General features: G+C 43.8%; 2 protein-coding genes across 3 annotated transcripts in view; one reads left to right on the forward strand and one right to left on the reverse strand.

Annotated features, from left to right (window-relative positions):
• Window positions 1-12954, forward strand: part of LOC6549168 (exostosin-1) — a 60788-nt gene that overhangs the window by 41050 nt on the left and 6784 nt on the right. The window lies entirely within an intron of this gene.
• Window positions 5068-10013, reverse strand: LOC6549169 (lamin-C). 2 transcript variants are annotated; one of them, XM_001975583.3, is made up of 4 exons: window positions 9395-10012; window positions 6529-7123; window positions 5734-6456; window positions 5068-5585 (listed from the first exon to the last, which is right to left on the reverse strand). In XM_001975583.3, the coding sequence occupies exons 1-4, from the start codon at window positions 9793-9795 to the stop codon at window positions 5439-5441; spliced, it is 1866 nt and encodes a 621-aa protein (XP_001975619.2). In that variant the 5' UTR covers window positions 9796-10012; the 3' UTR covers window positions 5068-5438. The 2 variants fall into 2 exon arrangements, with proteins under 2 accessions (XP_001975619.2, XP_015012384.1); XM_015156898.2 differs by having other exon boundaries at window positions 5465-5585; window positions 5651-6456; window positions 9395-10013.

A 12954-nucleotide genomic window follows, 5' to 3' on the forward strand; every position in this document is an offset into this window, starting at 1 on the left:
TCTCGGGCATGCAAGCGGAGAACAACAAACAGCGAACAACAAAGTTATCTGCACACAAATGGCAGGCAGAAATTCGCGATTCTCATACATACATTGTAGGAGACCAGAGGAGCAAAATGGCAAAAGGGCGGGTTGCGTTTTCCGGGGGGGCAGACGCGAAAAGCAAACTAAACCGCCGCCACTGGAGACCACTTTTCAACACTCAAATTGACACACAGCCAGGGACGGAGCAGAGATGCAGAGATGCGGAGATGTAGACACATTCACGGCAAGGATGCACGGCATTCAATTTTGTGTAATCATCGTGGGGAGCGGGGCAAACTGAAGCTGCCCCGCCAACTGAAACCGGAGACGACTCCCAGTTCGCATCCAGATTCGCGATTGTGGCGAATCTTTTGCATGCTCCATCAGTGAGAAAGAATAGTACGCAAACAGAAACTAAAATATCGAAACCAAAGCCATTCTAATTAGAAATTTGTAATGCCAAGTCTTGCAAATGTTAAATGTTTATGTCTTATTTATGTAACTAATGTGCAAGGAACTTCGGGAAATCCTGCCCAGATGTAAGATTATAGTGTTTATAGGGTAATTTCGGGTTACCTTCAGAGGATTTTAATGTCCTTCCTACCCATTTTAAATTACGCTGAATTATTTAATGTTCTAACCTATGTTTTCTCTCAGTGAGCGCACACCCTTGCACCAGCAACCTAGCCATGTTAACCCATGACGACCGACAACATGCAATGTCGTCGTGTCTGTCGCTCCGCTCGTTCACAAAAACCGCAGCCCAATGGAGCGGCAAGGGAAATGGGGAGCCGAGAGTTGTTCAGATTGCGGCTCCATTGCCAGGATTCTCCACTTCTGATACCCCACCCCCTCCCCCTGACCCCGCTGGCCTCGTTCATTTGCCTGCGTTTTGGCTAGTAATAATCAATTTGCAGTTACAGCAACCAAAATGTGTGTAACCAAATTAAACACAAATATTTTTGCTGTACCTTGTGACCGCCTCCAAAAGGACGAAAGGACTAAAGGACGAGGGCGGCGGGCGTTTGCCAAGGCAATTAACGACTCGGTCCACAATCGACCAGAACATGGTCAACAAAGGACACGCATAGAGAGTTTAGTTTGATTTATGTAACGGAAGGTGAAAGCAGTCCAGTCCCACTCTCCGCTGCCCACACTTGGCCAACTAATTTGGCCTGCTCTCTCCAATAATTATTATTGGCCGGTGTGAGGGGCAGATGCTGGTTCGTTAAGCAACCAAAGTTAATTGGGTTTTGATCGACCCGCTGCCCACAGACATCTCGTTGCAGATTTATGACGATATCCATAATTAACAAAATCGCTTTCAAATGAATACTGCTTAATCAATTTTAAGAGTTGTTGTCTTTTAAATATATAGTTGACACATTTATTTATATCATGTTATTTGAAATACATATATATGCGTGATTCGCGTTTATGAAATCCTTTGAGAGCAATTAGTGAGTAGACATCTTTGACTATTCCCTCTATAATTTCGCTGTTAAACTTAAATTGCGCCACAAAGTATACATCAGAAATTGGTTGTGCACGAGCTTTACGTTTGGCCTGCATTTTTGCGGCGCACATTTTGATTTACGGGTCGCGATTAAAAAGATGAATTGTGGCATTTTCGACAGGGTGGAAGAGGCGGGAATGGGGGTGGGAATGGGAATGGGGAAAAAGCGCAGGCAGAGACATCGCACCACGCCCACCTGCTGAGGTGTGGCACGTGCATCACGTAATGGCCGTGTGCACAATCCTTTCTGGCTTATTTGACCCACATTTTGCATATGGCCGGGAATGCAGCTCCACAAGGGTCAAACATAATGTCTATCCTTGTGGATAGCTGCATTCTCCACTTTCAGCCGCCTCTTTTGCGGCTTTAATATGCATATGAGTTCCTGAGATGGCCCAAATATTTGTTTTGTGTGTTTGTGCGTTTCGTTGCCCTGGGTAAAACAATTCCAGAATATTTATAAACAGAATAAATTCCTCTTTCTCAGGGGTGTGGTCTCTGCGGGAAATGCCTTTATAATTTGTTATTATTAATTTTGCACATTTTTTTGCCGCTCCCCATAGCGCATACATCGCCCTAAGGTTGGCCACTCACGTCTCACTTTTGGAGCGGAAAGTTCCTAATAATCCTTTAGTCCGGGACACGTATGAATATGAATGGAACGGAGTTCGGGGGGAAGTGTGTGTGTGTGTGAGGGGGGGGGGTCTTTGGGGGAATCCTTACCCTTCGTTTACACTTAAGACCCGTTCATGCGGCAAATTGATTTAGGCATAAACAAGCCCAGAACGCTCTTAACCCTCTAAAGCCCAGAGCTACGAAAAAGTGGCAAATAATTTTGGCTGCCTCAACTGGCCTTGTTGGAAAATCTGCTCATTCTGGGCGTTGAACCGCATGTGACCAGGCGATGTCAGTTTTCCGGGGTATCCTTTTGCCACTCGCTCCTCTACCATAAAACTGGTCCATTAAAGTCAACAAACTAACAGCCAGCTGACGGTTTTAAGGGGGTTTTCTGGTTTTTTTGGGTTCAAGTTTGAGTTTTGGGTTCGGGTCAGCCGCCTTTGTTTACCCCCATCGCCTGCTGTTGCTGCTATTATTGTTGCTGCTGTGCAAGCAAACAGCAAAGGTGAATATCAGTAGGGGTTTTCCATGGGTCGGGTCGCAGGAAAAACAAATTAAGCAGTTATTTGGGTTGTTAGACGCTTCAGCCACGCACATCAGCCACACACATCCCGAATCTCATCCTGAGTGTTGCTCTGCTTTCGATGGCCATACCCTTTATTAGACAGTGAATAGCGCCACTCTTGACCTAAATGATGTCATATAACGTAAATTATGTAATAAAGTGGCTTGTCTTAATTAAATCAATTAGGTGTTATTGGAACTCTTGATAAATTGTTAGGTCACTACAGGTAATAAATTATTTCGTTTTTATTGTGATAAGTTTGATACAAGCACAGCGTTGAACAATCCTAAGTAAGCTTTTTAGCTCACATTCAATGATTTAATACCCAGAATATTCCACTTAGCACAAATAAATTCCTTCGACACATTAGCACTCAATCCCAGACCCTTCTCCGGCATTCCCAATTATTTCAATTAATAAATCAAAAATTGAACCCAAAGTAAGACCACAAGCGAACTTTGGCAACATCCTTCGAAAGGAAACTAAGTGCGTAGGCCGCTGAATGTTTGTGTGTGTATGCGTATGCAGTTGGATGAATGGAAATCGTTGGCGGCTGATCCCAAGATTTGCATAATTTTATTGTGTGTTGAACTTTCGACTAACCAACCCGGCAACCAGTAGACCAATCTGTGTGGGCCAGCTCGGGAGCCGATTGGCCATGCCCACAGAATCCCCACAAAAAGGTCACTCAAAGTCCACTTACCGAACTTACTCTCGGCCCACAGTGGCCCCAAAATCTTGGCCTAAGCCCCAAAAGTCTCTTTGTGTGCTCGAGTGTGTGTGATTTGGGGCCGAATGGATGTGACCGATAAGGATGTGTGCCGTGCACTCAAGTTGCACAGGGAGACGCAAAGCGGAAGCTGGTAAAAGTTCGAAAATGGTCAGAAAAATTCACAAAACAACTAAATAAACCACAATAAGCCAAAAGTTTAGGTTGGGCTCGAAATGTTCTGCATACTAGTGTGCACTGTGGAAAAGTAGAAGAGACGCCACCAACATTTTGAAATATTTCTTAGCAATAAGGTCACTGTGGAAAATATTAATCATCAGGAAACTCAAGCCTGTGATACCGACATATTTTTCATTGATTTCTGTTATGCACCAGATAAGGATTTCAATTGTTAGCTGGATAGATTCATCTCATGTTTTTCCCATGCAGACTTAACACACTTTGTTTCTGGCGTTTTATTTACTTTTTTTTCTGGCTTTGTGGCTTTGGTTTTCATGCAACATAATATGTTGCATACTCGCAGGCAGATGGCAAAAGAAAGAAACTTTCTCCTCGCCTGTCTGCCGCGTCTGCTTTGTCTCAGCGAGGCGTGCATTCGAAAGCACTGCCACTGGCCACACCCACGCACCTGGGCGGGAACGGCAGCAGCAATCCAGCAAAAACCAGGTCCTGCGAGCGGCAGGAATCTAGGTAGCATCAGCAGCTGAAAGTGGAGGAAGAAAAACAACTTATTACTTTGACTAATCCTATTATGCGCATGCAAACGTGCGCCGAGGAGGAAAAAAACTTTGCGAAGGAAAACTACTTTGAAGTCAACTGTCTGCCCGCCTACGCTTCTCAGCCTTCTCAGCCGTCTCAGCCGCTTTCACCTTTCTCCGCCGCCTTTCTCTGGCATTCATTCCATTGAATCGTGCACTCACTCAAGCGCCGCTAAGTTGCCTTAGTGGCTGCTCATGCACTGCGCGAAATGGCTGGGCAATAGATAACGCAATTTGGCTTTGGCGACGCCAGTGAAAGGATCTTCTTCACAATGCTTCTTGACAATGCTAATTCCTGTGGAGTAAACTAAAGGATGCAGTGGATGGAACAGTGGGACGCTTAGGGATTCTAGCATGTAAAGCATAACTAACTATGGTTGCACATATTTATTTATAGGCATTATTTTTGTATCCAAAACTGCCGAGTCCTTATTAGTTCGAATGGCGGCCCTAGAATTGTTAAATAGTATTTCTACAACTGCCCCAAGCTGTATATTTGCTCCATTAAAAACTTTTGCTTCAGTTTGCTCGACCTTTCCCCGTGATCCAACCTAATTTATTTTCAAGTTGTAAAGTTGCGAAAGTTTTTCGTTGACCTCGTTCGGTTTTAGCCCACAGTCTTGCTCCCAGCTGCACCTGCCCCCGACTTCTTGTAGTTAATTTCCCCCACTTACCTGTCCATTATGACCTGGTGCTGGACCCCAGATAGTGCAAAATGCCGCGACAGCATCTCAAGAAGTTTTCCACGCGCAAATCCATCTACTCTGGCCTAAGCCGATTTGGCTTCCTCCTGGCAAAAAGATATCAACCCAACTGACCGCGCCGCGAAATCCCATTAATTGATTTTCCAGCCAACTTTCTTGTAACATTTATTTTTGTTTATTTTTGTATTTTTACCAAAATGCATGTTCTCATCATAAATTACAGAGAGTGTAGAGCGTGAAAAAACTTACTTAAACATAGGAGACGCATAGAGTCAAAGACATCAACTAAGGGCACTTAAACATTTAACATTTAGAGTTGAACAAGGCTTCATTGTTGTACATAAGCTTGTTTCACATTAAGCTTGATATGTGATAGGTAGATGGCTACCATATATGTATGTAGAACAGATCTGTGTGTTGTGAATGTGCAGCTCGGAGTCTGTGAGTCTCTGCGGTGAGTTGGGGGTGGGGGCTGGGCCTGGGAATCAAGCCGAGCCAGTCCGATTCGAAATTGAAGTCCCGCCTAGAAGAGCAGGGAGAAGAGACTCCTCACGCCAGTGGAGCCAGCTCCGGAACCGAGGGTAAAGCCCGTGCTGGGCGTGCCGCTGCTGCGATGCCGCGAGGTGTGGCTGGAAACGTTAGCACGGACACGGTCGTAGCTGGCAACATCCTGAAAGGCAAAATATATATCGTAAATGATAGTCGAAATGTTCAGATCTGTGTAGCATATCGTACTGGTCGAGCACGAACTCGAGGTGTCTGCAGTGGCGGCAGATGTCGCAAGTGCCGCATGTGTTGTATATGGACAAGACTCTCACCTCTTTGTCGGCATTGGCCAGCACCGAACGCATCGAGTTGGCCACCGGCCACTTCTTCTTCATCACCAGGTTGTTGGGTGGATCATGTGCGGTTCCGGCATCGACGGACCAAATGGTGACACTGGCACCGCCGAGCACCTTCGATCCACGCGAGAACTTGAAGGCCAGCTCCTCATCGCCGGCAATGCGGGTTAGCTGCCAGCCCGTCAGATTGATCTCCTCGGTTCCCTTGTTGTGCAGCTTGATGAAGCGACCCTCCACGTCCGCTTCGATGATCTCCAGATCTCCCTTGGCGGCGGCATTCACCGAGTACTCGGACAGCGTGCGATCCTCGCTCTCATCGATCACGGTGCGGCGACGCTTCACGGCGCTGGAACCAGAGATGCCAGGTGTAGCCGAGCGACGGCCACTGGGCGTGACCCTGCCGGATCGGGAACTGGCACTGGCGGTCAAGTGGCTGCCATTGCTGGAGATTCCGGAATCGGCAGCGGGACGTCCGGGCGACTCGATGTTCAGACGACGCTCCTCGCCGCACAGCAACTTGTCGTAAGCGGCAATCTCGAGATCCAACGACACCTTGATGTCCATCAGATCCTGGTACTCCTGCAGCTGGTGGGCCATCTCGTCGCGCATGCGCTGCAGTTCGGCCTCCAAGGAGGCGATGTACTGGTTGTGGCGCTGGCGCTCCGTGTCCAAAAGGTTCTCCAACTCCCGAATGCGAGCCTAGTGCAATAGATGCAAAAGGGAATATTAAAATCACAAATGGAACTCGAAACTGCGAATTGCACTACTCACATTCAAGCCAGCATTGGTGTTCTCCAGATCCTGCAGCTTGGCGTTCAAGCCGTCGATCTTGGTGCGCATGAGACGAACTTCCTCGGTGGCATGAGCGGATCCCTGGGCAGCCCTATTGGCGGCAGCCTTCAGGTTCTGGATCTCATTGTCGTACAGCAGCTCGATCTCCTCGCGATTGGCACGCATTTGACCCTCGTACTGATCACGGAGTTCCTGGAGCGATTGCTGCAGCTTGGCCTCGTATTGGCGCGACAGTCTGCCATCGATCTCGCTGATCTCGATCTGGCGACGGGATCGGGTCTCGGTGAGCTCCTGGGTGTGCACCTGATCCTTGAAGGCCAGCTCCTCGCGCAGGCTCTGGTTCTGGTTCTCCAGATCGACGCGGGCCAGCGTCTCCGCCTCCAGCTGCTTGCGAAGATCATCCAGTTGGCGGCGCAGGCGCTCGTTCTCCAAAGCCAGCTCCTTGGCCTGATCCTCGAACTTCTTGCGATCGGCCAAGGACTGGTTGTACTTGCCATTCACGTCGTTGTAGCGAGTCTCATACAGGCGGGCATTGTTCTCGGCCACAGTTGCCTCCTTCGTCTTTTTGTCGAGTCTTAAATGGAAAATGGAAGTTGTTTTAAATGCATAATCTTTTATTACAAAGATAATAAAATTAAATTAATCATAAATCAATACCCTGGTCTGAGTAATCCCTTAGACGGTTCGTAAAAGCAATTTCGACTTTTATCTACATGTGCTATTGAATGACGTCACTTATCTATATAATAATAACTGAGTCACATTGCGACTCACATTTGTTTGCGAAAGCTAAACCGCTCTCTTTATATCGCAAATGTATTATTCATTTTATTTATTTAAATGTTATAGTCGCTTGGAAACTCGTTCATCGATCCTGCATAAAAGACTCAAATACTTAAACGTTTCGAGGTTTTTGTTTGCCTTGGGAGAAGTCGTCACATGCCATTAGCATAAAGTAGCCCGGCTATTTCTGACCAGTTCCCCTCTGCGCCCCTGTGATTTATGGGCGCTATCAGTTCAAAGCTTTTTATTTTTTGTATTTGAAATTCTATTTAGCCAAAAACAATCTCGCTATAAAAAAGTAGCTACGAAAATTCCACAAATAATCCGTGCATATTTTCGGATAGCCATTTTGGTCGTCAATCGGCGACTCGCGTGGTCGGCACGTTTTAATATATTCCTTATAACAATTGTCATGATTTCAACTATGGATAATTGACTTTGCATGCCTTGTGTTCAATAAAAATGTTATTTAAATTATGTATATAGTTTGCCGCCTTCTATGGCGCTTGTTTTGATTATTTTTGAAACCTTACTTTTATGGATTCCAAATCTTCTATTTTGTTTTAGCGTTTTTCTTTCGGTTTTTGCTGTTGCAACGAGAAAATGTAAACAGTTTTGGTAGCTAATCAAGAAGAGCTGTGTAGAAATGGGGCAATACAAACAAAATAGATTCAAGGTTGTTTTGTTTGCGTTCTAGATTTTCCTTATTTCCACAATTTTTTGTGCGTTTTGTGTGTGCGTGTTAAAGTTCCATTTTTGCTCCCCAATTCCTTCCGCTGACCTAATTTGTTTGTATGTATGCTATTGTCACCAAAGAAGCAAAATAGAAATATACTTGGCTATTTAAATTCTATAAAAAAATTAAAAATAATTAAGCACAGCCAGAAAATACAAAAAAAAATATAGTAGAAGAAAAATGGAAACTCAACAAAAGACAAATCTTATATCTATTCACATAACTCTGCTGCAATCTTATCGTATCTAATCAAATACAATTTCCTGTGTTATTCCGGTGCGTTTCTCCACGTTAAGGCACGCCTTAAGTAACTGAAAAATCAAGTTTACCCAACATTTAGGCACCGTGTCTTTTAGCCAAACTCTCAACTTCGTTAACACGTTGCAAAACACAAACAAAAAAATGTGGCTATTATGAATTAAAAGAGCTTTGGGCCTCATCGCGCAATAAATACCAAAAATAAATATTGCCTGATAACGCAAACGACGCGAAACGGAAATCTCGCAAATGGAAAACCTAAGCAACCAAACATTTGCTTGACATCACACCAGAAACTGGTATTACAAATGGATCTGTAACTGGGTGCCATGACATCATAGTCTTGTAACCTTCTTTGAGATTTAAGCCGGTATTTTGGTTCTTGTCATTTGATTTCCTATCATTGTTGCTTACCCATTGTCTGGGAACTAAGCATTTGCCTACAAATGCCCAGAGAATTCTGGAAGTGTAAATGCAAAAAATAAACAACACCGAAAGAGTCGAGAGAGTTCCCATGTGCGTGGCTTTCAAAATGTGCTTTTGGCATGACATCATCGGCCTCGCTCGCTCTCTCGCCCCGTTTTCTATCTATCTCTGTCGCTCCGTACATATAGAGAAAATAACCAACAAACCTAAGTTCGCTAAACGGAGTAATATATCTCAAACATACAGTAGTATGAAATGTGAAATTGACTTGCATTACATTTGTTATTATAATACCATTATGAATAGTAAAACAAAATATTGATTTTGAAAAGCTAGCTGAAACTAAAGTTCTAGCTAGCTTTAAAATTTCCTTGTTCCCAAAATCGATTTCACAACTTTGACAAGCAACTTTGACAACAACAAAAATGAATAAAATTGAATAATGCCAGAAATCACGACTGGCTGTACTATTGCTTTTCCGCGCTCTGCATTATTGATGCCTCCTTTTCTTGAGAAAGTTACCCGCATTTTCTGCCTGTGCCTCGGTTCAGTTGCCCCGCATGCGTATATACTCGTACATATGACATCACTGGCTGATAATACGCTGTTACCAATTCCGAACGCGCTGTCTTAGAGCCTTACCTCGGCTTCAAGTCGTCGTTCTCCTCCCAGAGACGCTTGATATCGATCTCCAGCTTGGCCTTCTCCTTGGCCGTCTCATCGAGCAGCTTGCGGGCGGCGGCCAGCTCCTTCTCATAGACCGCCTTCAGATTGGAGGTCTCCCTGTTGACGGTGTCCTGGGCGAGATTCAGTTCCTGGGTGAGGCGGCTGTTCTCGTTCTCCAGGTTGCGCATGCGATCGATGTAGCAGGCCAGGCGATCGTTCAGGTGCTGCAGCTCCTCCTTCTCCTGCAGCCGGCTGGTGCGGGTGGGCGAGGTGGGCGATGTGGCGCCCACCCTTGAGGAGGTGGATGCCCCGCCCACCGGCGTGGAGGTGGAGGCGCGCGAGACGCGTGTGTTCATTGTGACGCGGCGTGCTGTCATTTTTGCAATACTTTTGTTTGTTTGCGCGGTGCGAGGTGCAAGTTGCTAGTTCTTAAGTACGTAATCCTCTCAAGTCTCTTTCAATATTTTCCAGACGCTTGGAGCTGAATGTTTTGCTTGTACGTCCGCTTGCTTTGACGACTAAAAATTGACTGAAACTGCTTCGAAACGAAACGAACGGCTATCATCGACAAAATTAGTCGTCGTCGGCGGCAGCAGCGGTCATAAAAAACCAAATACAACACGAATGTGGCGCTGCGCTCTCTATTTTTTTTCCGCTCTCACCTTTTGGCTTTATTATTATTGTTGTTTCGCCTTCCACCACATTCGTCTTCCCATTCCCATTCCCACTCCCAATCGCATTCGTAAGTGTTGCTCGGCTTTACTATGTACAGCTGTTTGTGCCTCTGGAGCTCTAAATAGAAATCGCCTCGAACGCACCCAACTACCCAACTCAACTAACTGAAAACAACTTCCTTGAATTTCGTTTAACTTTTCTGTAAAGTTCTTAAAAATATATATGAAATATATATAAAAATATATATTTTACAATATGTTTAGGAAACACGTGTTTGTGTTCTAGCATTCAACGTATAATGTTCTACTGAAGGGAGCTGCACTGTACCTTTTGGTGGAATCCCAGCGATGCATTCCAATCTTCAATGAGATCTTCATTGAGTTGCCCAAGGTTAATGAACGGCAAGTGGTACGAAATTAGAAATGGTAGTACAAAAATAAATGGACTGAGTTTCAACGTAAGACAGAAGAAGGTGTTAAGCTTTTAGGGAATATTTTGTGAGATCTGAAAACTTTGGAAAGTATCCAGTGTCCATATTATTGAAGATTGCTTAAGGCCAATTTCCCTTCGGCATCATTACACTTTTCCGCCCGTTCGCCACACATTTTCATTATGATTTGTTCCACTTTGGCTGGCCGCATATGTATATGAATGGCCCTTAATAGGGATTGCGCCACATGAAAATCGACCACAATGAACGCCCACATATCATCAGTTCCGTGCCATTTGGCCCACAGTTCGTATGCACAATGTGTCACTCCAGCTTATCGATCAGCAGCGGGTCAATTATGGCCCAGTGACTTGTCCAAAATTATGAAATACGGCTGGTAGTAGCACCACTACATTCCATTACCCTGGTGGGTGGGTGGTAGGTGGTGGAAAACGGCTTGGCGTAGTGTCAACTTGTCATAAGTGAAATATTTATTGACATTGAGTTTACTGGACCGCTTCTGTAGCGCTCCCACAGTCATAATAATAAATAAGCTCTTAAAAGTGGTAAAGAAATTTTCCCTTTTGGCCAACTTTTATTTTCAAATGCAAAAATAGCCGGCAAACAGTGTTTTATTTTGCCCCTGAGAATCGGAATGAGAATGAGAGCGCTGGAGAGTTTTGAATTCTCTAGCTGACACGCTGCGAGAAAATATGTGAACTTCCATGACGTCACCACCAGAGAGTCAGCCAAGCGAAGGAAAAACGTAAAGACGGCGAAAAAAGTAAATCGAGTATATACGTAGCACTGACCTCCAAAACGTAGCCGCTTCTCTGTGACGTCACCGAATTATTTTTAATCATGAACGAGCGTTGAAATTATTTCTTGCCCAAACTCGACACTTCCCTTTACGAAATTATAATTATACTTATGATGCGTTTGTAAGCTCTGAGCGTTAGCTAATTAAAATTAATTAATGAGCCCAATTGTGTGTGTGGAAAAAAACGAGCACTAAAGCCTAAGCATCTGTTAAATGTTTGTGTTTGTTGTCTCATTTGGACTTTGTTTGGCTTTATTCTTATTCCGTTTTTTGTTGTCATGAAAGTATTCTAGCTGAGTTGTTTTTAGCTTGATGAATAGCTCGGGATTTGGATTACAAATTGATAAGAAATATGGCAAAGGAAATTTACTCAATTAAATGCTTGCGTATGACAGTCTGAGGCACTTTAATTCGTCCATTAAATTGGAAAACTATATGTATCTTGTCAGCATTTGTATCTATGTATCTAGCTACTGTAGGGCTGGTTCATGGCTGTGTTATTTAGTATCTGTATGGGCACTGCGCTCTTAGGGGCAACAGGCAATTTTGCACTTTTATTTAAGGTTGTTATCATCTCAACGAAATGAGAAACATTCTGGCACGCCATTTGACACAACAAGTATCGATTAACCCAAAATAAAGAAATGACAAATAAACAAACAAGTAGCCCGCAGGGCTTTCAATTTGTGCAAACTCCTGCGAATAAATATTTATTTGGCATTTATTTGCTTTCTGTTACATTTGCTTGTCTATATTGGCCTGCTGCGCCTATCGTTGAATAAAGCATACACAAAGATACTGAATAAACTGAATAAACTGAAATCAAACAAAATTAAAGTTAGCTTCTCTTTTTGGACGCCGTCGAAACTTGTTTGTCTTTGCTGAATATTTTTGGCTCTTTTCGTTTTGCTTGTTTTTTCGAATTTGTCAAAGCAGCTTCATAACTTCGGCAGTTGTTTTTTTTACATTTTCATTTGCGTTGTAGCGACAGCTCCGAAGTTTGCCAACAATAATGACATCATCGTCAGCTTAAAGTTTGAAGTCATGGCAAATGACGTTATAAGATGAATGAACGCCAAGAGCCAAATTGCTGCCGATTAAGCTGAAGAGGTTCTTAAGGAATCATTGCGAATTTAATCGCATATAAGAGCTTTAGAAGCTCAAAAGTATTTCATTTTGACTCTTAAACGTGTTTGAATAAATTTTTGTAATGAAAATAAAAACTAATTTGAACCAAAATCGAAAATTCCCAAGGTATTTCTATTTGCACAGCACAGAAAAACTAAAATAAATAAATAGTGGAATCCGTGAATTTTTCATCGGTCACACTTGCATGTTTAGAAGCTCACTTTCCATTCCCCCCATAAAATCATTTATTTGAATTTTCGCTAATCCAAAAACAACGCCAAAGTACAGTGCAACCCGCGCATTTACACATCATCGCATAAGCCCACAAAAAACCAATCCCACAACGCTCCTGCAATCGCACTTAATTAACGCTGGTCAACAAGTTTAGATCGATAAATTTCTGTGCAAAAACACGTCCTAACGTCGCATATAAAATATATGACAACGAGAAAAAAAACAAAAAGTAATATGGGTAAAATGAAT

This window comes from Drosophila erecta, unplaced genomic scaffold (genome assembly GCF_003286155.1).
Source record: "Drosophila erecta strain 14021-0224.00,06,07 unplaced genomic scaffold, DereRS2 tig00000092-arrow-pilon, whole genome shotgun sequence".
In the NCBI taxonomy this organism is placed as follows: Eukaryota; Metazoa; Arthropoda; class Insecta; order Diptera; family Drosophilidae; genus Drosophila; species Drosophila erecta.

Bases quoted from the DNA above. Each gene is read 5' to 3' on its own strand.
- LOC6549169 (XM_015156898.2), bottom strand. From the start codon at position 9,795: ATGACAGCACGCCGCGTCACAATGAACACACGCGTCTCGCGCGCCTCC. The intron at 6,457-6,528 runs GTGAGTAGTGCA...CTATTGCACTAG, and splicing joins ACACCAATGCTGGCTTGAAT to GCTCGCATTCGGGAGTTGGA. The intron at 5,586-5,650 runs GTACGATATGCT...TTTGCCTTTCAG, and splicing joins CTCGAGTTCGTGCTCGACCA to GATGTTGCCAGCTACGACCG.